This window comes from Ambystoma mexicanum, chromosome 4q (genome assembly GCF_040938575.1).
Source record: "Ambystoma mexicanum isolate Mex_15411 chromosome 4q, UKY_AmexF1_1, whole genome shotgun sequence".
In the NCBI taxonomy this organism is placed as follows: domain Eukaryota; kingdom Metazoa; phylum Chordata; class Amphibia; order Caudata; family Ambystomatidae; genus Ambystoma; species Ambystoma mexicanum.
In genome coordinates, this window is record NC_090928.1 from 1097578813 (window position 1) to 1097605571 (window position 26759).

The 26759-nt window shown below is 46.4% G+C and overlaps 1 protein-coding gene across 2 annotated transcripts in view; it reads left to right on the plus strand.

Moving 5' to 3' along the window:
* Window positions 1–616: 616 nt before the first annotated feature.
* The window catches only part of GALNT14 (polypeptide N-acetylgalactosaminyltransferase 14), a 1917720-nt gene continuing 1891577 nt past the window's right edge, over window positions 617–26759 (plus strand). For both annotated transcript variants that reach the window (XM_069608667.1, XM_069608668.1), the window contains exon 1: window positions 617–1312. In XM_069608667.1, the coding sequence (XP_069464768.1) occupies window positions 1103–1312 (210 nt within the window). In that variant the 5' untranslated portion in view covers window positions 617–1102. The remainder of the gene's footprint in view (window positions 1313–26759) is intronic.

The following is a 26759-nucleotide window of genomic DNA, read 5'->3' on the forward strand; positions in this document are numbered from 1 at the left end:
AACAGCTTACTGGCACCATTTTTTCCTGCCCGGCATACTTGTAATGAGCCCCGCTGTCTGGAAAAGAAATATTGCACAGTGGCTTCAGTAAGTGCATAGGAATGTGTTGCGAAAGAGCGCGAGACGTCACCAAAAGGGTCCAGTGACACAGCAAACATGGTGCATTCAAGATCAGAGGGTGCTCATGGCAACCCAGAGAGTAGATGTGCTCTGTTTTGCTTGCCTCAGACACCCCTGGTTATCAGGAAACGCCTAGTTTGCTATTCTCCGAAAACCAGTGCAAAGAAGTAATGCATTTATGAATAAGAACACGTTGGTGACCTCCAGCCAGCAGCCTCTTCTCCAGACATGACTCCAGATGTTTGCATCCGTTTCCAAACTTTGCCACCTCCCATTAATAATAACGATGATCCAAAATGTAACTCATTGAACTTAAGAGAACATAATAACAGTGCATATTAACTGCTGCGCAGTCAGACTCTACCAGCTGGGGGGGTGGGGGGGCGGGGGTGTGAACAGTGACAAACAGCACCGGATATATTTATTAATGAGCCCGTTTGCCCCCACCCGCGCACCTCGGAGGCGCTGCCAATGCATCTGTGTGTGGAGTTGCTAACAGCGTTGTACATGCACTGCCATGGTCTGTGACACAAACACGTTCCGTGCTGAATTCGGTCCGCTGGGTGCAGGTGTGAGCAGCGCGGAGGGCAGAGGGTTGGGGGGACTCGTGCAAGGAAGGCACTGGCTCCTCGTAGTTGCAGCGCTGCTCTTTGCAGGAGGGCTGCCAGGCAGCAGGGGGTGCTAAGCGTTTCCAAACGGCTGGGGAGCCGCTGTAAATCCACGCCGTGATGCTAATCGGACTGGAAAGGGATCTAAAAGCGCCGCCTGCCTTCCTCCGTGGAGTCGGAGTCCGCACCTTTGCGCCCTAGTGGAGCTGGTGCCAGTCCGCGGACGCGACCGCCCCAGCTCGCGGATTTGGGACCCACACGGAAACGGCCCCTACCTTTTCAACTCTGCTGAAATCAGCGGCACCAGCTCCCTTCCCTGTTGCAGCCGGACCGAGCCCCCTCCTCGAGCATGGCCCAGGACCACGAGCCCCACCATGCGGACTCCTAGCCGGATGAGGGGTCCGGCTCGGACAGCCGGCTCGGACAGCTCCTCGTCCGCTCTGCGCCCGGACCTTACCATGAAGCGGATGGCGCGCAGGCTGGCTCTCTCTCTCTTCGGGGTGCTGTGGCTCGCCGCTCTTATCTTCTTCCTGGGCCCTAAAACGAAGTTGGGCGCAGTGCAGCCTGAGGGGCAGGAGAGCAAGGTAAGCGCCTTGCCCGGCCTCTCGGGGCCGGGTTCATTCATTCCTCCGCGGGGAGCGCCGTGCATGTCAATGGAGCTGCGCGTGCGGACCAGGCACCTTACCTCGGCGCGCATTAGGGAGATGTGCGTTATTAGTAGCCAGGGATTAGAGGACTGACAGGGAAACTGGCATCGTATTACCTGCAGTTATGCACAGTGTGGACGAGCTTTGCCCACGCTTCATCCTACCATGAACTCCCTGCACATTAGTACGACGAAACTGAGGGCTTGTATGGCAGGGGAGAGATGGGCAGGTGGGTCTTCCTCTTTGCGGGGGTATTGGGAGAACTGCTTTATGGGGTTGGCTGGAGGAAGACCCGCAGATGCCGCAGATTCAACATCCAATGTTCCATTTAAACCCGGGAATCTGGCAACGCCTACACCATAAAGCGGTTCCTGCGGGTTGAAGAGCGCTTCACGCGCTCCTCAAAAGAACTTTCCCAGGGTGGACAGCGTTCGAGTAACTGTCAAACTCTCTTAAGAGATATCCACCATGTCACCGGGAGGGTACCACGGAGCACCACACGGGAAACCTACTGCATTTTGAGATCTGTAGTTTGCGCCAACTTCAATACGATTCTAGCACCTGCATCCCATGCCATGTAAAGGAGACGGGCTGGTGGGGTTCCGGGACATGCATGACGATTCTCAACGTAGCGAAAGAGGACAGGTCAAGGTGTGAGCGTTGCAAGTGTGTTATTCCATTCTGAATAGTGTCGAGGGTCATGTGACCAAAGCGAGGTGGTGGCTTTACATAGGCTGTTTATATTTGCCACGTGGTTGCAGGCGGTGCATGGTTTAAGCATCTTGTTTTAGATTTTTTTTTAAAAAAGGTTCTAACATTTCCTTCAGTCAATGAACTTTCCGAGTAATGCATAACGGCAGTGCCGCGGGCTGGAGCGAACGAGGAGCGCACCCATCCTCTTTCCACACTTTACCACCTGTGGTAGAGCTTAAGGCAGTACCGCTCAGCCCGGGCCCAAGCAGTCAGGGAAGGGGCATGTTTCGACAGTGGCTTCACGGCACTTAGCACGAGTGCTCATCCATTTCCACGACCACCAGCAGAGCCCTGGACGCCATTAGGAGAGGCATCCCAAGCTGGAGTGATTTGGGTGGGATACATAGCCCACTCCCCCCGACATACAAGTACAGAGAGGTCAAGCTGCCATCTCATGAGTGTGTATATTTTACCGGCAACGTAAAACTACACATTCCAGAATACAAATGGGGGTAGTACCGAGCGAGCTACCCACGCTGACACAGGGCCACTTGAAAAGGAAATTCTTTTTTATTAGATTCACAGTTCCACTTGGCGGCGCGCAGTGACTCTTTGCACGCGTAAAAACGCAGCTGTCGGTTACCACCTTCAGTTGCGTGTTGGTTCAGAAAATTGCTTTCCCTTAAATTAAGAACTTTGGTGCTTAACAGCAGCCGATGTGTTTGTTAGACCCCCATCTTGGTTCAGTGGATGCAAGGAGTCTTCGCCAGCGTGTGAAGTGTCTGCTTTCGCCCATAGCTCTGTCAGAGGAGCTGTTTTCGCTAAATTGTGAATCCCCAACAAATGAATGACATAGGGTCCAGAAATGCATAGACGCCTCCCATTACAAACAGCAGGACTACAAGTCACAGGATGCAAAGTTAAATCCAGGACTGGACTAGTGTCTCCGGAATGGAGCGTGTTGGCATGTATGTCATTATGATATGATGTGGGTTGACTTCATTGTGCCCGCCAGGCAATGCCTGTCCTGGAGCACTGGCGCTGGAGCCATTCTTCGGGAAGCTTGCTTCAGCTGAAGTGTTGCTCCGCACGCATGTCAGCTGGCTCAAACTTTCCACACAAGTCGGGCTCCTCACTGACCGGTGGCACGGAATGCCATGCAACTCCTCAGCCTTGAACAGGCACTTACCACTCTTCATGAAATGAAGTCTGCCTGGAGGTCACGGTGATATGTCCAGAATTCTGTGCTTACAATACTGTGATTTTCCCGTGAATCCTGGGCACCCCCGCCAGTTCTCTCTCGCACTTGCCCCAAGGCCCTTAACCCACCCACCCTCCTTCACTGCACTTAGAAATATCCCAAGAGAGTGGCTCTCTCTGCACTTACACCAGTCTCTGCTGACTGGGTGCACTTGGACTTTCCCCTCTCTGTGACCGTCTATGCACTTGCACGATCCAAATGCAACTTGCCTGAAGTTCGTCTGTTCCCCCCCTGTCTTCTCCCCTCAATCGCACTGGTAAAACTGCAGAATCGTCGTCAGGCCTATTTGCTGTGTCTTTACACACTTACTCTGCCTGTGCAGACTATTATCATCTCAGAATTTCAAGGGCTCTGAGCGACTGCTGTTTTTTCTCCATGTTCCTACCCTTCTTGAGCGCTTTGAAACACTTTCCTGTGTATAGGAGCTATATAAATAAACAATACAATACAATCACAGCTCGATAAATTGCCTAAGAAATGTGTCCTTCAGGTGTGATGGAAGGGTGTTTGAGTTTGCCCTTTGGCAAGGTACAACTCTTCGAAGCAGACTTGTTGACGCTGGGCTGCCGACAGCAGAATTCACTTTAGGAGGGCTCTTTACTATTTTTACATTTAAACGCCGGCATGTGACCTGATAAGTAGAGAGGCATTAGGGAAACCCTCTCCTTTTCCATAGCCTCCTAATATTAGCTGTGTTAGTCCGCCGCCTGAGTCACTGACATGCCATTCATGTTAGTATTGGGCTATAGTATAGAGACTGCAGGAATGACAAGGAGTCGACCGGGCCGCAGCCATGCTTAGTCTATAGTTCCACCAAAGAGATCTGCATCCAACGTGTCATCCAGCACTGTGGGTGCCGTGTAACCTGCCTGCTCCCTGCATGACCAGGAAAACCCTTATTTGACACTATGTGTGTACATTCAAAAACAAAATATTGAGTGCAAATGCATTACTGGCACTAGACCCGTTTCGTGGCACTACACAGAGGCAGCACAGATACATGCATACAACTGTGAAAAACACTGACAAGATTCATAAGGCAGAAACCTCGCCACCCATTATACCGTTGCTTTAAGAAACATAAAAGAAAACGCAGGCTGTTTTAGTGGCGACTTAAATGCCTTGCATCGAACACCGTGTCTGTTTCCTGAGTTCCAAACCTGCAGAAACGAGCATTCACTGAGTGACAGCACCTGGCTTCCACTGTTTGAGGGGTGCACAGCATCATACTTGGGCGCTGGATGTATGGTGATTGATATAACACAATGCATGACAGTAGTTGCATCCCTTACCTTGGCTGCTATTGTGGTTCTGCTCTTCTGAAGTCGCCTCATTACACGGTAGGCGGAGGACCAAGGTGCTATTAGCACCTTGGTCCATGCCGGTAAAATACCGGCACCGCCTTGGTGGAAAGGGGAATTACCGCCCTATTCCAAGGTTGGCAGGGCAGTAATTCCCCCTTCCCCCATTGCCCTTCTCCATTCCCATTTTTGCCCCATAGGGCTCTATGGGAATGGGGAAGGCGCTAATTACGGTGCCGCAAATTGCGGTACCGTAATTAGCACCCTGGTCCCTTTGCGGGTTGGTTTTCAACGCCTGCTAAACAGCAGGCGTTAAAGTACCTACCCGCAAATGGACCTCGTAGTAGGGACCCTATATGTACTTTTAAAGGTCCAATGATACATATTTGTTAATTGTTGGCCATTTCCAAACTAGTTTACAGTAATGTGTGCTCTAGACACTTATTTCCAAGTACCTTGTTATGTTAAAGGTTCTTATGCCGCACACTGTTGCCCCTGTGTGGTCGGTCTCCTGGCACTTCTCTCAGTCCAAGCTATGTTCGATTCACAAAAGATCATACGTCTGATCCGCAAACATGATTTTTGATTTTTTTTCTATGCATATATCACTTTGCACAATTTACAGACTACGCTCTGGGGCATGGTGCAATGATGGTGCAGATTGCACATGTGCAACTCTTACAACGTCTCTGGCGTATTTATCCTTGACTAGACCACCACGAAAACGCGGCGGACGTTGCTCTCCTTTGTGAATCGAGAGCTGGCGTTCTAAGTTGCATATTTATGTATTGCTTATAGTTCACCAAATTTCATTGAAAAAAAGAGATAGTGAGCCAGACAATTGTATGTATTTTTCCCCAACATGAAATGAATGCATTGTCACCCGCTATTTAGGGGATCTCCGCAAGGTAAACAGCAACATTGGGGAATGTTTTTCCTGATTCCAATCTAGTAAATTGGAGCATGAACAAGTTCGTGATCTTGCAACAGTTTCAGTCCCTAATGTTGGATCGTATTCCAACTCTGATCAAGTTCAATTCACTGTTGAAATCAGCAATGTAGTCATTTGTTTTCCCTGATTTGTTGGCTTAGTCAGTTATGCGGAACAAACATGCTGTATTCTAAAACCATTCTGTGGACAAGGTCCTGAGAAATCAGTGCAGTAACCTTTTTGATGTGTTCCGCAGAGCTCTACCGGGCCACATTATTGGTACTTTGTTGCAGTGGCAGAAGCAGGGTAGGGCCTGACCGGGCAAAGCCCATCCAACATCTCTAAATGTCCACTCAGCTCTATGCAGCTCTGTGTGGGCATTTGCAGATGTTAATGTCACTGCGGTAGGGCCAGCTACATTAGTTGCAGGCCCCAATTGTTAGACAGTCTTGGCCACGCTTCTGCCGGAATGACCATATTTCTGTCACATGTACACAGAATCAAATCACAGTATTTTGATGTAAACATTTTGCTGAACATTTTGTTAGTCAGAGTAATTCCTAACTTGTTAGTAAAACATACAAGCATAACTAATTCCTTCCAGTAGGGGCCATCTCTCCCTAATTTCGGTTGTGCAGCCCCTATCAAACTGTACGGTTTTATAGAAAAATAACACAATGTGTGTGCATGTATAAAAACAGAGTGGATCGCGAATTCATTTCTAATAACAGATATGTCCAGATACATCCAGTGATCTAAAAACTCAGGTTCAAAAATATCGATTCAAGCTGTGATTTCACAGCCAAATACTAGAAGCTCACCCAAATAAGTTTATCAGTTTCTGCTGGCAATTAAGAACACTTTAATCTGCACTTATGGGACCTGTAAAGGATACTGTTCAATGCTATTAATATACATTTATTTTATAACGTGCTTAATACCGAAAAAGTTTCTAAGTGTGGACCTGCGTTGCTCTGCGTTGCCACAGGGACCCGCTTAATACCGCGGACCCAGGATTCGAACCTGTGTTGTTCTGCATCATCATGTTTCCACGACGAGCGCATTGCCACTGAGCTATGCTACTCGTAGCTGTTGGCATACTCTACTTTGCCCACATGATATGGCAATCTTCTTTTATACTGTACAAAATGACCACCTACATAGTTCCATTGTGTCTACACGTGTCTATGGAGCGCCACACAGTACCACCGCTATGAGTATCCAGAAATCAGGCTGCTGGATGAAAGAAAATGAGCAAGGGGAAGATAAGAGGCTGAGGCCATGCAGGGTAAAAGATGCTATACACACAGGGAGGTTGGGCGTGGTGCAGCAGGAGAAGAATGTTTTGTGGTAGGTAGTGTTCATGCCAGTACTGTCACAGGAACACATTTATGTCCCAAAGTGTAATGGTAATTGAGTTGTGTTTCCATTGCACATATGGAGATTTGTAAATTGGTGCACAATGTAATGTTGGGTGCATGAGGAGCTTTATTGTGCTCTTGGTGAGCCCTGAAAGTTCAGTGGTTTATTCTTCCATGCATCTCTATACGTTGTACTTCAGGCCAAGCTACATAATGTTAATTCTGAGCCTGCACATTAGCGGCATAGTTAAGAGAAGACAGTTTATACATATGAATGCAGTTGGTAACAGAAGGTAAGGGAATTAAGTTGTGAAAGTAGTACAGTAGAATTGAAAAATCCTACTACCTTCATGCCGAAAAGCTTATTATTAGGAACTTGTTTGGTGTCATGTCTTGCTAGGCTTTATTTTAGTTCATGGTGAGGCAGGGTGGTGCCATATGTGGTAATAGGAAATACAAGTATAGGAATCTTTAGCTAACAGTAGTGAGATAAGTTAGCGTGAGGTGCATATGCAGGCTGAGCTCAATAGATTGTGTGAAAAGGTTGAGGTGGAGGTGGCAGTGGATGTGCGATAAACGAGGAACTAGGGAGAGAGGGGACAGATGTTCAACTCTCTGCATTGGCGGTTGTTAGGGAGAATTCTCTATTTAGGCTGAAATTCCTAACCTAGTGAGTCCCCCAGCAGCTTTGCTGGATTTCTGGAGTTAGTTTTTTTCCATCCTGCCAAGAGTGAGACTCCTTTTTCTCCCACTCTTGGACATGAATGTGTGTAATTCCTTTGAATGTCCATGTGTTCTATGGGCTATGGGGTCTTTTACTCCATAGGGTCTCATATGTTTTACTATGTGTGTTACAACGCACCCTCCGTGCCGTAGCACTGGGGCGTCCTAGCGGACCTCCATCATAGACTCCATACCCGTGGACTGACTACTGTCTCCCCGGGCATGTAAAGTCACCATTGGCTTTACTAGACCTAAATTTACTAACAGAACTAGTACAAACCATCCTATTGTGGACGTACTAGTAGGGGTAATTCGATTACTCCTGGGTCTGTTATTCGAGGGGGCACTGTCCCGTCCCCCCTCGTCGAGTTTTGGCTGGTGGCAGTGGAAACTACTTGTTATATTCGACCCCGAATATAACCCTATGGGATTCTTCCCATTGTTGGAGATTAATACTTTTTCTCTCGTTAATCTCTAACATACCACCGATTTACTTATCTTAAATAGGTCTATCGGATGGTATTTTCTGCCAGAACTCGGTTTGTAAAATGGCATCTGTGTTCTTCTCTGTGACTCCTAAACCAAAGGTTGAGCCCTTTGTTCCACTTTTGGCAGGCTTCTGTACAGAGGCCCTCCAAAGTGGTGCCATTCTGTCTGGGTTACCACAGGGGTGTGGGAGGGGGTTTAGGCACCCTGGACCGAGTTGCCTTGCCAACTCCGGTCGCACTCTAGTGTGATTGGCCCAAGTGGTGAGCCACCCCGCTCATCACTTAGCGTGTTTTGATTGACAGCTAGGCTGAATGAAAGGGGGTTTTCTGCATAAAAGCAGGGCTTTTGGGACTGGATCTTTAGAAGTCACCACAGGACCTAAGAATCCGACCAGGGTAAAGCTGAGCCGACCTGCAACGGCGACACCTCCGGTGGAGCCCTGCGGAACCGACTCACCACTTTCCGACGACAGAGGAGATCTCCCTGCCGGAGAGTCTCTTCCCCTGACTGGTGGCAACAACCAGTCCCCTTTGCTTTTTCTTCGCTCCAGGAAGCAGTGGTCGAATTGCCTGTGCAGAGCTCCTCGGCAACCGGATAGCCACTACCCCTGTACCGCGACCAGAAGGTGGTGCCTTGTGACGGAGCACTCCACGGCTGGTCTCTTCCCTGGTGGTGCACTGGACTTCACTTTTCTTCGACAACGAGATCATCTCTACTCTTGGCAAAGACCCGACGTGCATCCACCACCAGGAACAACTGCCCCCGCCGGAGCTGTCTCTCCACAAACAAGGTACCGTGTCCGCCTGGCTTCCCTTTCTGCCGGATAGAGTGAGGTGTCTTAATCCTCGCCTTTCCATTGGGTCGCCTCCAAGCTTTCTTTAACGTGTTGTTCTGAACTGGTCCAATCTTCCATAACAATTTTGCGATAAAGACTCGAAGCGCATTTGCACTGAGACACTTTTTGGGACATATCGCCTTGCCTCTCTCCGATTGGGCCTGGCCTCTGAACTTTGTGATCTGCAGTAGACCCTGCCTTACTTGCCTTGCATTTGTCCGTAAAGTATTGGTACCGAGTTGACTTCATAACCTGCCTTATTTTTCTCTCCCGTCCTAACGAATACTAGAGTGCCATCTAGGTTAAAGCATACACCTCTGTCTGCAAATAAGTGATGCCGGTGAACCTACACTTGTTGAACTATTGTTAGGGGGATTGATCTTTTTCTTCGTATAGTAATTGTGATTGAAGTTGTTTGCCGTATTAGTGCCAGAGTGTTTTCTATAGATGAGCTGTTATAAATAAATACCTTTATATCTTTACACCAAAGCCTTGTTCTGTGTTTGCTTGTTCTACTGTGTAGATTGCCCTATCGTGTATACTCCACATACTGCCTAAGTCTTCTTGAGGGAAGTCTGACTGCTCAGCCACAGCTACCAAGTGAATCTGTGTGGTACAGACTGCTACCAAGTGGGCTTACTGCCAAAACCTTGTAGTCCTAAATCTTTTGCAGTGGTCCTAGAGGGAACTGCACAGGTTTCAGCTTAACAGCGGTCTTGCACTCCTCTGTTATCTTATATTTTATTGTTCTTTGAGAATGAACAAGGAGCTATGACATGCTTTGCTGCTTGTATACTACTTTATGCTACAATTAGGCCTCCACTGAGGACTGAGTGGCAGGGAGAGAACCTTTCAGTTTGCAAGCCAACAACATGAACACCAGGATATGCCTTTAATTACAAAAAGAAAATGGAGAGGGGTTGTATGTCAGAAGTGTGAATTTGCCATGTGCACTCCCTGTAAAATGAGCACAATGCCCATGTTTTGTTTTCCCCCTTTGTGTTGCCAAGTGTTTATACTGCACCAGATAACTGCAGCAGTATCAGCACCCTTAGGCTTCTTCTTTCATGCAAAATGTTTATCGTCACTGAAAACTGCCTTTGACTCCACAGTGGCCAGGCCTTTAGGCCCTGCAGAGGGCCAGGATGATATGTGTAGCCCGGACATGTTGATATCCTTCCTACTTATTTCCTTGGCCAATCAACAGCCACGTCCTATAGACCGGTAAGCTGGTAATCATTGAATCTCCAGCAGCACTACATACAGATATCCCAGACTGCCACAAAGATCAGTGACCAATTAGTACAAAGCGGAGTTTCATGCTGGATCTCTTGGCTGGGACAGGGATAATGCATTGCACTTGGAGGAAGAGAAATTCAACTGCAAGAATTGACAGAGGATGATATGACCACAACAAACAAGTACATCTACAACAATTCTCCATCCATGTTTCTAGGTCGATATAACCGCACCACTCTGGTGGACAACAGCTGCAGGCATGGCTACACGCACACATCAGAATACAGCAACGACTATGAAAAATTCGGTCTTGCTTGTCACATAATTGTTCTGCCTACTCACACCAAACTATGCCTCAACACCCCTGCCATCACTATGCAGTGAAGACCTATGGCATATTCGGGGCAGCTGGACACATAAGAAGTCTCTTTCACTCACGCTTTATCCTGGCCTCTCTCAGCACCCATTAACATGCTTTACCCCGTGGGACGCTTTTCATTGGAGCCTGGCCAGCCCTCCTAAGCCTTATAGTGGTCAAATGGGCACACGCATTCTAAACCTACTCCGCATTTTGGACTTTGGTCCCATAGGGCGTTCCCACCACTAGCGCATTGAGACTATGGTAATGGTAAAAGACGCTATATAAATGTCAATGACCAAACAATACAATACAATTTAGATGGCACTGCACCCACCAGCCTTGCCTAAAAGGGGTTGCTAAATTTTTCTGTAGATGCTGCCGCTAGGATTGCTAGATCTTTGTATGGTTTGCCAGCTCCTTCTTTGTGGCCGTTGATAGATCTGTGTCAAATTGGTATCTTAGGCAATTTAAAGGCCAGACTCTCCGACCTCCACAGTTAGGCAAGGCACTCTTCCTCCTGTCTTACTACCACCAATATAATATCATTTGCCTCTGCTCCCAGACGGCTTCTTTCTCAGATTCAACAGTCTCAGCATCACAGATTAACTTAATCTTCTTAAACAAACCCGGCTCCCTTCCCCCGCTTTATGCACACTTTCTTGGTTCAAGCAGTTACCCCAAAGCTGTATTGCCACTCTTCCAGCTCTGCAATTACAGCGACTACGTGCACCTGGGAAGACCTTCAATCTTGCCATGTCCATTGTATCAAAGGACACTGGACCTTTACCAACTTCAGCAACTTCAAAATGCAGGTGGATAGATTTCAATGTGGCAGGTTTCTCTATAGAAAGGAATTGCCTACCTGATTGGGTAATGCCTGTTCTTCTCTTTACTGCAGAAACTTCTACATTTGTAAAATACTTGCTCTGGGTGTTAAAAGGTTCAAGCTTCACAAGAGAAACAGATTTAGGTACACACAACCACTCTTTAATGGAGATTTCTGACATTAAGGAACTGTAAGGATTTGCATTCCCTTTCATAAGCAGTGATACTTTGACTTTGATAGGAATCATAATCGTCCACAAGCAACCTATCTTTGTTGTAAGAAAAACACAGGTTTGGCAGAAAAAGACACAAAACCACAGTGCTTGTATGAATAAATATTAAGAGTGCACATAGGCTGCAGGTGACTGAGAGGTGTGGGAATACTGACAAGTACAACCCACTGTTGTGGAAACAATTATAGCACGGGCAATTCTCAGTCGCACTGCGCCCAAGAGTGCAATATAGGCGTGTGTTGCAAGTAATTGAAGAGAGATGTTGTTATAAATCTGATGGATTTATTTGCAAAGTAGCCTGACACGTGTTTCGAGTCTAAACCGACTCTCCATCCGAGGCTGTAAATGGGAGATGGGACCTAAGATAAATTGAATGAAGGACAGTGCCAGAAAACTCTCTCATGGCTTCGCAATTGCGGTAATTTCAGCACAGCAGGAACAGCCAAAGTGATGTGAAAGGAAGCAGCCCCTTGTTGTAATATTTCTTCTAACAATTTTTGAAAGTCTGTTTAAACTTCCCGAGGGATTTAACCAGTGTTCCCCTTCTCAACTGGAGACACGCAACCACTCCGGTAAGGTTATAAAGTTCAACAATAGAAATGACAAGCTTTTTCATTTACGCATTCACTTCTACTTGCTTTAGAAGGGCATGTGATACATTTCCTTTGTTCTTTGGACTTCTCACTGCAACAAACAACTTTCAACAACTTCCACTCGCTTTGTGTATTACACGAGTGATAATTGAGCTGGTAACAGTTAGCAGCAAGTCCTTTTCAGTGAATCTGAATACAGAGCTTCACTCACCAGCTCCAGAAACACTGCAGTTGCGAGCTGCTACCACTTCCCAACTTTTCTTCCTGCTACTACTACTTCAGGCAATCTTGGGACCCACACCCCTTTTCAGCATGAGTGTCTCTGATCTGGCCTCGACCTTGAGGAGTCTCCTTCACTCCTCAGACCCTCGGCTTGCTTTGGCACATGGCGCTCGGGTTGCAGCACAATTCTGGCTCTGCAACGACAGCTACTAGGTGCACATGGGAAGACCTTCAATTTCACCACGTCTCTTTCAGTGCAGCCACACGCAGACAGGGTTTGTGAATGCAGGACCCACTCAAAACCGTCAGATGAAATCTGCTCTTCTCTCATCCTGGCGTCCATTAAATGATCACACTTCCCCTTGAAATGCCAGACTCGTGCTCTTCTCCTTCTTATACTACTGCCAGCCTTCTATCTTCTGCTTCAGCTCCTTCTTCCTGCTCCTTCCTGCTGTAGCCTTTTATACCTTTCAGGTGGGGCAATTGGGTTCAGGCTCTTAGTATTAATTGCCTGACCTTGGCAAAGGCTGTTAGGCCTAATTGCCTGTCCTTCACTTGTACATGCCCCTGAGCCAACGTCTTCATCTATATCCCTGTGGTATTATGGGACATGTAGTTCACTTTAGTGAAGTAGGTTTTTCCACTGCTTTTCCACTTTTAAGGGTAGTTTTAATTCATTTAGTATTTTTAGAAGAGGGTGTGTGGGTTTCAATCTTATTAGAAACAGATGGTATAGAAAAGGCAAACTCTATTCTTCCTATTAGCGTACTGTAGGTATTGAGGAGAGCATTTGAGTTTAGGGATAAAAAAAAGGTTTGTTCTTTTGATGTGTTAGGTTTAGATGTTATGATCTTAGGTCTTATCACCCTACTTTTAACTGAAGGCTGAAAACCATTAGAATGACAATACACCATAACTTCTTCTGGCATGGTATCTCTCCTCCCTACCCTGGGCCCTTTTTCCACCCAGGTAATCCTCCCAAAGTACCCAACCCCCATTATTGGGATTAGGAAGTGTCTGCCCCCTACTGGCCACCTGGGAGGAGACTTTAGGCTGGGTTTTGGTGGGGAGGACGCAGGATTCCGCAAAGCGGTCACAAGAAACTAGGGGTGTACCGAAATTCAGCTTCGAGTAAGTATTCGGTCGAAATCTGACTGAAAATGAGATATTCGGTTTCCGATGAATACTTTATTAATTATCACTCAAAGCCGAGTAGTTTCCCCTACCTGATATATTCATTGCTGCTTTTACTGCGAGCTTGGAATCATTCAAGCAGGTCATTAAACAAATACTGCTGCCACTGTTTTGATTGAGTACAGGCAGAGCAGTGGTGTGAAAGTACAAAGAAAGACCTTCATCTGGTGGATTTCTCGGGAGGGATGAGCTGAAACAAAACTCTCAATATTTTTAATGTATCTCTAGTTGCCCTGTATTTTGCAGCTAAAATCTACTGAGCTGGAACAGTAGTTCATGAAGTCGCTAAAGAAAATATTTTCTGTAGTTGCTTATTGATTTGCTGATGAGCTGTATAAGGAATCTGAAAGTTATAGGTTCCAATCCCACCAATTTCCAATCCAAATAATATCATGTAGTGGATTGATATAGTTGTTGCAGAGATCTCAGTAAGTTCCAAACCCTGAGTAATATAACTCAGGAGATAGTGCGCCTGCAGCAAATAAGTGTATTTAGCCTGTAATCCCAGGCTAAAATGAAAGTAAGATGGCTCAGTGGGAAGTGTGCCTGCAGCACAGATGTGCTTATTGTATGAAAACATAGGTTTCAATTCCTGAACTCCAACTTTCTCATGTTGCCAAAATAAGTCCCTTTGAATTGAATAAAAGTGCCAAATTTTAGAAAAGAATGTTGGTTAGATTCCTTGAACCAAAATGCCCCAGTCTGTGGCATCAGACATCTTCCTTCCCAACATTAGAGAATAACAAAATAGGGATAGTTGTGTAATTAAGATGAGATACAAGTTTACAATTTAGAAACATTCAACCAAATGGATGTACAAGTGAAACAAATAAGTAAAATAAACATGCACATGCCAATTAAAGATCTCAAAACCAACACTGCCCCTTCCCTATAGGGTCATCTAAGAACCATGTAAGATTCAGCATTCCCTACATATTTTGTCTGGTTTCATTTACCATGCCCCAAAACACCACAAACATTCCCCACCCGAAAAAGAAGACAGATATTATCTATTAATGAAAAGACATTTTAGCATCCCAAAGATTTGTATTCAGTAGAACTTCAGCCGTCAGCAGGTGGCTAATTGATGTAATCACTCCTTTTGTGTTTCAGCGCCTTGCTGGAACAAAAAGGCTAAACTGATCAGGCCCAAAAGGAAAATGTGAAAGTACAAGCAGACGCATCCCAGTTTCCCCTCACAGTGATTGAATACTTCAATACGTAGCTCTCAACCTGTTTTGTCGCCAAGGCGGGTGAGAACACCCAATTTTTGTTTTTGTTGTGTGTGAGCCCATTGAAGTGAATTGGCATATAGGCGTTTGGGAGGTGAGTCAGCGGTTTAGAAGGTGGGTGACGCCCGTCCAAAGCGTGTGAGTTGAGAGTTATGTGCATACTATACTTTTGGGCTATTCTTACTTACTTGGGCCCTGACAACAGGCAACACCTAAGAATGCACAAAAACACAAACTGTGTCATTATAAAGGAGTTTATTTGCTGATAATGTATTCCTTTCAGGGTTTACACAAACATCTTACATGGACAACAAAGAAAAACAATAAAGAATGGATATAGATATTTTAAAGTGTGTTTTTAATTTACAAACGTGTTTTTCTGTCTGCATACCTGTATTTATTCAAAAGGCAACTAGAAGGCTTTATATTCAGCTCTGGCCGAATACTTGCCCAACTATTCAGTATTCATCTGAATACTTAAATCTACTATTTGGTACCCCCCTACAAGAAACTACAGATATTGCCAGAGTGCCTGTAAAGTCATTTTTCACTGTTTGTGAATGTCTGTGCTGTCTTACCTCAGCACCAACCATGCAGAGTGGTGTGTGCACACCGACTCACCGACTATATTTCACAATGACCTTTTAGTGCTTGGTACGCACAGTGTGTTCCCCAGAATGCTACATCAGTGACCTCTCTCTCACAACAGGTTTGATGAATTCTTTGGGGCTGCTACTTCCTTTTCCATAATGCAACCTGAAGATTTGTTTTTCTTTCAAGATGTCTTTTTGACACTTTGGTACTGTTACTACATTTCCCGGAATGCAACCACAACTGTCTTTTTCTCCCGCAAAGTATCTTTTTCTTTTAATGGCTAGATGGCGCTTAAGTACTTTTACTGATTATTCCAGAACACAGTGCCAAGGATCTATTCTGTTTCAGCAAGTGTCTTTCCCCTACACTATATAGGACTCAAAATCCTAGAATGCAGTGTGCCACACACCAAAGATCTTCGTGTGTTACTGCTTTTTCCAAAACTCCTTGGGGGTGGGTGCCTTCCCGCAGGGTGCATCCAGCTTCTGCTGACTAGCTGCGTGCTATTAATCTTCTCATTTATGTGCAGCATTGCTTAAGCTCTACATATCTCTACTCATTTTCCACTGAGACCATAAGAAGCTGTGGACCTTACCTCTTGCCACAGCATAGATTCACTGTGGTCTCCCGCAGTGGGTTGCTCCTTTCCTTCCCCCAGAAATATCTTGCCTTAGTATTTCGCAATGGCTTGCTTCACTCCTTGCCTTTGCACAGGTTCACCTTGGCAATCCTAAATCCAATCTTGTAACTTTGTATCCATCTCCTTCCAGAGGGTTTCTCTGCCCCCTCTTTAGGTTTGGTTCCCTCATTGTATTTGCAACACAGTGTTTCTGCCCAGATGACCAGGAAAAGTTCAACTCCCCTCTTGCTTCTCTTTTGCACAGGGGGCAAAGGGAGTCTGCGTACAGTGTTTCTTAATGTACCCTTTACTAAACTGTATTGCAAAGCAACAGTAGACCACACCGAAATGGAACATAAAGAATTGTGCGAAAACCCCAAAACAGTTTCTCTTGCATCCACTTGAGTGCAAGCAGCACATCCATAAGTAGCCTTGTTTGGCATTCTTTTGCCGAGTCAATCTGACTGTTGAAGCATCCTCTCACATGCTGAGGCAAGGAACAATGAAATACCCAAAGTATTATGTCCGAAAAGCCAGGTTACATGGTTATTCCACATCTTGGGAAAGACTGAGGACATGGATGTGCACAAAGGCTTGTTGACTGCCAACCATTTCGGCAAGTGATTAAGAATGAGAATGTTACCCTTTCTGGATCTTCTCTTTTCTATGAGTAGATGCCTAATGATCATTCAAATCTATATTTGATGATGGATTAACTTTAACAGTGACTTATTCTTTTTGGAAAACTATTGCAGGATTTTGACAGCAAAGCCCCATTTACTGGAAATCAATTAATTCATCTTCAAAGGGTATGTAAATTGATGTCTGTCAGGGTTTATATTTGAGATGCACTACCAGAATCTGGAGCGAATCTGAAGCTGAACCTGTGGAATAGAATGAGAGCCAGGAAGCAATACGTCCAGTAGGATCTCACCCCGGTTGGTCTGTAATAAACTGTGGCAACCACAGGTACGTCTTCCTGAGGCAGAGGCACATGAGACTTGAGATGGAATGACAGAAGTGGAAATTGGTGGTTTTGTTTTTAATGTGATTAGATTTATATTGGAGGAATGGGGCCACCACTTCCTCTTGCCACAAAATCGTGCACCAATCGTTGGGAGGCGGGGGGAGTTGGAGTCCTTAATATCCAAGTTCCCTTTATATGGGGAGAGGGAAAACAGTTTAGCTGTGAGGATTACTGGATTACTGTAATCAAGCGAAGTTCCTGCAGCTCTTTGTGTACTGGGCCAGGATACAGAAACCGAATAATGAGCAAAGCCACATAGCAAATAACTAAAGTAAAAACTGGAACAAGAGGCGCCTGGGGCCGTTTGCTGTTCCCAAGAGGTCTGGTGTGAAGCAAAGGCTCCTACCTGTGTGTTTTGCCAAGACGCAGGTGGCTTGTCCATCTAATGAGCATGGCGTGGGGTGGATGCACTTGCTGATGACCTCTTCATATCATTGCCCTGCCAGATGCTTAGGAGGTCTGGCAAGAAACCTTGGAGCCACTTCCAGATGCCCTTAAGGTTCTGTTTGAGAATGTGGGATTGTTGTTGTAGTGTTCTATTTCTCTGAGCTTTATTCCCTTCACCCCCAAACACACATATCACCTCTACCATAAATCCCAGGGAGCTGCTGAATTCACAATGGTGTCCACCCTGAATGAGGGTTGGAAATGAGCAAACAAGTACATGTTTCGCTGGACCTGCTCCTTGTTTTTTTGTGTTGGTGGATCCCTGCTCCTAGGAAAGGGATATCGGGATGTACAGTTCAGGAGGAGAGGGTTCGCAGCTAACCCCAGAAATGTGTCCTTGCTGGGAGTTAAACATGTAACCAGGAGTCGCATGCAGATGCCAGCGGCAAACACATAGCTATCAAACCCCTTAATCTGTTTTTCTTTTCTACTAGGGTTCTAAATGGTGATGTGAAATCTGATTGCCATTCATCGTCCTCTTCCCTCATCCTGCTGTTAATAAATTATAAGCAACATGGACGATTTTGATGAGTGGGCCTACTGCCGTTTGTGACTGAAAGACACTTTACGTCAATGCAGTCCCATAGCATTCGCCCTGAGAAGAAACTTGCGAGCCCATGTGTATATGTTAAATGTTAAAGGTATTTGTACCGCGCACCGTCACCAATGGAATTGGTGCCCAGGCTCTCAGGCGGATCTGCAAACAATAAAGGTGGGATGGGTTAGTAGGTTGAAGAAGGGAGTAGGATAGTGAGAGGAGTGGTGTGCTGTTGGCAGCTTCAAATCAGTATACATCGGGTGCTGAGCTTTGGTGTGGGTATCGGATCGGAGTCAGTCCGCGTGTGCTGTTGTTCCGGATTATGTGTTGTTGCAGTGTTGTGAAGTGCGTGCGGCTTGTTGTGCGAGAGATGGTTGTGTGAGTTATTTTAGTGAGATAAGTATGCAGAGTTTGAACTCATATTGGTTAGTCGGTTACCTGACCTTTACCAGTGCTAGCACTCGCAGTTCTGGTGAGTGTGGCACTTGTTGGCCCTCACATTCCCATCTAGACGTGGCGCAGGCCAATGATAAGGCTCCATACAGGTGTGGTCATGCCAACATTCACACTTTTATCTAGACGCGGCGCAGGCTAGTGTTTAGAGATCAGTCCAGGTGTGGGCAAGCTAACATTCACAACTCCATCCGAACGCCACGCAGGCTGGTATTCACGGCTCTGAGTGTGGCACATGCTAGCATTCACGTTTTTCTAGGCGCGGGCATGTTATCCTTCGATCGATCCTATCCACATGCGACGCAGGCCAACGTCTATCTAGATGCGTCTGCCGGTCTGGGTGTGTTTGTCCGGTACATACGAGCGGGAGAGTCTAGGGTTCGTCTGGGTCTAGGTATGTGGTCAGTCTCTGTAGCCTTCGTTTGTGGCTGTTTTCCATGATGTCTTATGCTCTGTAGAGTGGTTGGTTCTTTTGCTTGAGTGTTTGTCAAATTTGAGAGTGGCCGAGGTTGGAGTTATTTTCATCATTGTTTTAATGTATGGGCATTCCTGTGCGTCTCCCTAGTGGTTACGCTTTGAAGAGCCATGATTTGAGTAGTTTTGTGAGATATTTTTACCCATGCATCTGAGCCCTACCACAAAAACTGTGCAGTACTGGCATGGAAAACATCATGATGGCCAGAACTTCCCAGAAAATGCACAGGGAAATGCATGAAGAATAGGCTGCCACCCATTTTTGCCTATGTTGTGAGCACAGAAGGGCACAGAGCCTAAAACCATTGTAAAAGGGGCAATGCTGATTGCCAAAAGCAAACCATAACTGGTGGGAATTCGTTTTCTTCAGGTCAAACATGGCTAATTTATGGGCACAAAATTATTTTACTGCAGAACTACACCAATGCCATTTGTTGAACCTGGACAATATTCTTCCATGTAATATCTCTTGTTTGAAATGCTTGAATTCAAGAGTGATCCAAAAAAAAATTGCATGCAGTACCCGCTTTTGACTGAGGGCGGCGCTAGCGGTCTAAACTCTGACAGGGAAACTGCATGTCAGGAGTTGCAGGAGAGGCCTTTACATCAAAGGCTGGGAGTTAATTAAAATCTTAACCACATGCTGTTCCCAGAAGACAATCTGATTTAATTAACAGGCCAAAGACTGGGAAATCTCTCACCTCCAGAGATTCACACCAGGAGTTAGAATCTCACATGACTTCTTGATTGATAGAAGGCAGACTGGCTGGGAGCCTCCTGGAGACCACACAATAGGCTCTTGCACTTGAATAGAATATGTTGATTTTGACTGTTTGCTGTAAACAAAGGCCTGCTTGCCAGAAGACACATGTGATCACTGACCCACCCAAGTCTTGGAGGCGGACTCCAACACTCTGAGAACTGAATTGAAAGCAAAATATATATTTTACAGAAACACTGATAACTCTTTGTAATCAAATGACAGGAATGTATAACTTTGAGAGCCTTCATTAAAAAAATGTACCTTCGATTCAAGCCCAAACTCCAATTTGTGTGATGTTCTGGGGCGAAACCCTGCTATCTATGTATACTACAGACTCTGTGTTTAAGCTAGAGACATGGGAATTTACTGGAGTATGTATGGACAGGCCGTGTATATGTGTTTAATTTTTAATGAAAAACCAATATTGCAAAACCAGTTAAAAAACGCAAAATGTTGCCGTTTCTGAATGCAGGCTCTTAGAAACATCAGAGTTTGAACAGAGTATACCTCATGTGATACGTGATGGGTGCATGTAATTTCAAACCACTGTGTATCTATGAAATATGTCTTTAGGTCAAATATAGATTTGTGGGCAAACTGACCAGGGGAGGATCCTCTGACCCATAAAACCTACAGCATCACCATGACACACATTTCCTTCCCCCAATCAAAGCAGTGCGGAAAGCTTGACCAATGGGCAGTTGAAAGAGGGGCTGGCTAGTGATGCTGCACACACACCCACTTTCAAAAGACATAAAAAGAGCCACTGGAAGCTAGAGAGGACATTCAAATCCAGTTGCCGCAACGCGCTCTGCCGGACCATACAACCTCCAGAAGATACCAGATTCAACACTTAGACTTTAAAACTCCAAAGAACTTGATTCAGAACTCAAAGCAAGGGCCTAAACCCACAAACTGAGAACTCTTCTCAGTAGGCCTCAGCATCCAGCAAACCTAACAGCGGTAGCAGCATCCAGGAGCCGTGCAGATCAGCGCTGGGTCCAGAGAAAGCTGTGCAGAAAGATCCAGAAGCAGTGCGGTACCCAGAGAAAGCAGAGCAGTATCCAGAACCAGAGGCCAGAGATCCAGAGTGACCCAGAACGCTGTTAGCAGAACCAGAGAGCTGACCCAGATCACTGTGAAGTGCCGAGATCAGAACCGCAGTCCAGTCCAAAACCTGACCAGATCCGTGGGGAGGCCTATTTCAAAATATATTGTGAGTACCTAGCAGAACTGTGCAGAACCAATCTCTTAGTTAAAATAATATAATTCAATCTATTTTAATCTAACCAGAACTGCCTCCTAACTGTCACCTGTCATTTTCTAGCTGCAAGCTGTAACCTGTCGCTTTGAACTTTTAAAATTTCAAGTCCGAAACCTGACCAGATCCGTGGGGAGGCCTATTTCAAAATATATTGTGAGTACCTAGCAGAACTGTGCAGAACCAATCTCTTAGTTAAAATAATATAATTCTATCTATTTTAATCTAACCAGAAATGCCTCCTAACTGTCACCTGTCATTTTCTAGCTGCAAGCTGTAACCTGTCGCTTTGAACTTTTAAAATTTCAAGTCCAAAAAACTCTGTAACCGTTTGGGCTAGGAACTTGGTTTAACTTTCCTCTGAAAGCATAGAATTGTACCTTTCCAACAAGCCTAGAACCGACTTCCTACTCCTTATACTTTCGATTCACGCATTCGCGAATTTAGCCGCGATTTGCGATTTTGCCCGATTTCTTTACTTGTAAAAAGATAGCTGCTTTTGCCTGAACTGCTAAATTTCGTTTGCCTCTTAAGAACCATCCCTGAATCATTAATAGAGTGAGCCTGAACTCATATTAACTAGATACCACTCACCCTGAACCTCCTGAAAGGAATTAAAAGCATTTTCAGCATATTTCTCACTGCATTGTCACCATATTCAAAGCATTTTGCCTGTGTTTCAAAACTCCTATCTGTTGTATAAGCTGCTGGGGGGGAATTGAACTGAATTCTATTTGGTCGCATTCCTAAGAACTGTGTCATCTTCATCTTCATCTCCTTACATTGCATAAAAGGGGGGGTGAATTGTCCAAGAAAGTGATTACATTGTCTTTTGCTGAAACCCTATCAAGTTATTTTCTGTACTGCAATTTCATTCCACCTTGCATCCATTTGAAACCATAAAAGTATTGTTGCTATCTTATCCATCCTATAACCACTCATCATTGATTATAAAGAAGTGTGCTAGTGCCAGACTATCCATTATTGATTACTGCTCAGATTAGGTGTGATATTCAATTATTAATTTATTATAAAGTGTGATACATATATATATTGTTTCAATTCTCAAATAAACCTTTTAACTTGCAAAACAGAACTACTTCTTGGCTCAGTTGGGTCAGGGGGATTCCAAGAGAGGGGTGTTATATAGGGGTAGTCATCCAGAACTCATGAACTGGACATAAAGATATATCAATAAGGGTTTCCATTCAGTATCCCACACTAGGCATTGACTTAGCTGTAGTGTTGAATTGAATCCTCTTACAAAGTGGGGGCTCGAGCCGGACATCTGGGTTAGATTTATCACTTGTGCAGATTAATACAGTGTGCTAACTGACAGGAGACCTACATCCGGTCGGATCACCACGCTGTGTTTCGCTGTAAAGCACTCCTCAAAGGAAAGCTCTAAGGAAACGGTCTGTTTTGCAAAAATAAAATACAAACTTCTGTAAGTCAGGAAGGAACTCAAATTCCAGAATGACGACACTGGTAGACATCAAAATAGCCAGAGAGCACTTCTTACATAAGCTATTTGTGAGAGGTGAGTGGACTCATCAGGACCAAACGGTCTGGTTGCAGGCAATCGCGCAACAGGTCACGGAAACAGGGTCAGATATATGGGGAGATCAGGGCCCCCTACATGTGGCCCTGAGTGAACTATACATGGCCCCTAAGGCCAAGGATGAGCACAACAAGATTGCCAGGGTAGCGACATATTTATATTTACATATGGGAGCCATGCAGGACAAATGTGCTGAAGGCCAAGATCTGGAGAGTAGGCAACTGCTGGCATTACAGAAGGCCCAATCTGATCCGGACTCTACTGAGCAGAGGCTGCTCAGGAGCCAGGAGTCAGAAAATGACAGCAGACAGTACATCACTAAAATAAAGGAGTATATGGATGTGCTGCAACAGGAAAAGGTGGACCAGGATACCAGATTTCTGGCCTTGCAGAAGGAGTACCAAGAAGGTTTGGACTCCCTACTGAAGAGCCAGAAAAAGCTGGAGCAACAGTTAGACTTCAATAGGGCATGTGCTGAGCAGGTAGTCACCCTGCAAAGCCACCTAGATAGGGAGAAGGCAGAGAGCAATAAACTGATTTTGAAAGACCTGGATACCCAGGCAGAGTTTGACCAGGAGCGCCAGAAAGCTGGTGCCTTCCAGAGGCAAAGGGACGACCTGGCGGCACAGATGCAGTCTCTTAGTCAGGGAAGGGATACCTTAGGCCAGGAAGTCTGCCACTTAAAAAGGAAAATGGAAGAAAATCACCTGGCCCTCCAGGGACTGGGTGACCTCCAAAAAGAACACCAGAACTTGTTAGAGCACACCAGGAGGGTGGAGGATGCTCTGGCAAGAAAGGAGCAGGCCAATAGGGACACAGCTCAGGAGGTAACCCTCCTGCAGCAGAGACTGGCCCAGTACTCCAGGACCAATCAGGAGGCACAGAGAGAAAATTAGGCTCTCTGTCAGCACAATGATAGGCTCCAACAACAGGTAGCGATGCAGGAGCGACTGATAGAGTCTAGTAAGGCCTTAACTGAGGAACTGAAAGCGCAGGCTCTTGCATTGCAACAGGGAGCATTGGCGGATAGAGACCAGGTTCGCTGGGAAAGGGAAACTCCTGAGCATAACCTCAGGAGCCCTAGTACCAGAGGCCTTTATCTCTCTCAGTCCCTGGACTCTGCCACCACCATGTCCCCCGGCGCACATGAGCACCGGGCCACAGGGATGGCAGATTACTATCCAGCCAGAAGCATGGGGCTCATAGGCCAGTACCACCCAGGTATGGAGGGGCGGGCATCTGGGTATGGGCACCTAAGCACAGTGCAATTTAGTGGGGAACCCCAGGAGAGTAGGCCCATTAAGGGCATCCTGAAAACCTCTTCCCAGTTAGGTCAGTGGGCGGGGAACACATCTAATCCTGGCAGCGAGGAGGGATCTGAAGACTCCTCTGAGCGGTACAGGACACAGGAGACCAGGTCCCCACATTCTGCCAGCCACTCCCAGGCTCGCAGAATCCGGGAAAACCTGGAAGATCAGACAGGAACCTCTGGGAGCAGTGCCTCTGAGTCAGAGGATGAATGGACCAGGGTTACCTGAACCAAAAAGGCCAATAAGGCAAAAAGGGCCTTGCTTAAGGACCCATTGAAACAGATTAAGGCAATCAGGAGTGTCATCACGCCTTATCATAAGAACGCCAAGTACTCTGTTTGGGAACACTTGGAGCTCTATGAGCAAATGATGGAGACTTTTCATTTGAAGGACAGCCAAAGCTGTATCCAATATGTAAAGTGGACATTCTCCCCAGAGTACTCCAGTTTCTTTGCGGGGCTGGAGGACCAAAATCATTCAAGGTGGTCCACCTATAGGGCGGCCATATTAAAACATTTTTCGGTTCACAAAATCCCCAAGAGGCTCGCAAGGCAGCCTACAATTTGCAATGTGGGGAGGATCAGGCCCCACAAGAATTCGTGCAAGAACTGAAACGTGCCTTTGCGCAGACCACCAGAAGGGTGCGCACAGACAGCAGAGAATTTGTCAATACATTTTTCCATGCCTTGTCCAAATACATCATGACCCAGCTCGTGAGAGATTTTCACGAGAAAAGATATTTAGACTGGGTCATTGAACAGGCTACCCGGATCTATGAGGTGCAGAAGCCCATAGAAAATAAAAATAATGCGCCCAAAAACCCCAAAACCAACAGCACCCCTGCTGCTGCCAAGGTGGCAGAGGTAAAGGTTGCCCCCGTTTTAGATTTGAGATGGGGGGGCCTAAAAACCTACCTGCACCTAATAATCCTAAGACCAGAAATCCCTCGGGCCAGTCACAGACAGGGAGTCGAGGAGGTAGTCCCAACAATGGGGTCCCCCGCTCCCCTGACTATGTAAGTCCCCGCTACAAGGGAAACCGACCAATCCTGGGTTATGTGTGGACTCCTCCAGCCCAAGGGGGGGATCCAGCCTAGCACCTGACCCGGGGAACTTCCCCCAGGAGGGCAGAAATTCTCCAAATCCTGGGCAGAACTTTTTCCCCAGGTATCCACCCAATTTCCAGCCCCAAAATCATCCATCCTTCTTTCCCCAATTCCCTGAGCTCAGACAACCTAATCCGGGAGAGGGGAGGCCAAGTATGGAGGGGTACCAAAATCTTCCCAACCAGGGGTACTACCAGAGAAGGGATAGCTACCCTTCCCGGGATCAGCCGAGGGGAGAAAATAGAGCCCCGTATCAGCCTGAGCGGGTTTCCCAGTTAGAGCGCCAGGTCCAAAATATGGCACGGGATCTGGGTCACATACTGAGGGCTCAACAGAACCCTCAGATGAGCGTGCCACCGCAGAATGCCCCAAACTCTGGACCTGGTACTCCAGAACAATGACGGGGGCAGCACCCCGATAACACACCGGTTCCCAGGGAGGAGGCACAAGGGGAAGGGGGGTGTAAAGCCTTGGAGGAAGCTTCCTTCCCAACTTGTAAACAGCCCCTGGAAATCCAGGAACCGGAAACAAAATCTCCTGCCCCTGAAAGCCCGCCTCCCAAGGAGCAGAGGGGGGGTAGGAGAAACAAAGGACCCAAACAGACCCACTTTGTGGAGGAGGTACAGGTCTTCCAATTTGAGGGAGAGGGATCCTCAGAGGATCCTAGGGAAAGGACCTTCTCCTTCAGAGATGGGGGAACTCCTCCCAAGGAAAAATGGGTCCCAAGGGATGCCAATTCAGACTGGGGAGATATGGAGACTGAGCTACCGCCGCCCATCATCTCATCCCAGAACCCACAATACCAAAATCCCCTGGTTCGAAAACATCCTGATGACTGCCTCCAAAAAGGGCGGGGCGGCCCAGAACCGGAACCAGGGGAACCCACAATGGCTCTGATCTCCAGTTGCCAACTTTTTCTTCCAGATTCCCAAGGCTCTCCACAGAATTCTGCCCAAATCTCTTCTCTCGCCATGTCCAAAACCAGAAAATTAGCCCACCAGTTGTCCAAAAATGGGCATTATCTGTGCCCCCTTGAGGAGAAGGAGGGAAGATACTATTCCCCGGTACAAGTACAGGTGCAGGGTACAATTTTGGCACTGGTGGACACTGGATCCCAAGCTACCCTTCTGTCCAAAAGGGCCTTTGAGGAAATAAATGCCGGAAGGGGGGAGAATTACCGTATTCCTCTCACCTCTCTTCCTGGACAACTGCAAAACTTTGACGGGAAGGAAATTCCCGTTGAGGGGACTGCAGACTTGGACATTAAAATTGGGCGATACAAGTTGAAACACCCGGTCATAGTAGTGACTCCAGAGGGCAACTCCCAAAAGATCCAGCCACTCCCACATTCAAACTGATAGACAAATGGGAAATGGACCTGGAAGCACCTAATTCCAAACATCTCCTGCCAAGCAGGTGTATGCTCAAAATCTCCATTGGCAACAAGAGCATAGTCCATAATTGTTGGGTCGTGCGAGACGTCACTGCCGCCTTTTACTTAGGCAGTGACATTCTCAATCGCTTTGCCATTAGTTTGGACCTAATAAACTTCAAAGCTTGGTCCCGATTAGCGAATTATCCCATGGGCTTTGATGATCCAGAAAAAGCATTTAGGTCAGCTCAATTGCTACCTTATGCAGTTGAAATTCAGATCAAAGAGGAAGTCACCATCCCAGAAAGGACCCGACAATTCTCCCTGGAAGTGAAAGTTAAAAGAGGACAAAAATTGCAAAACCCTG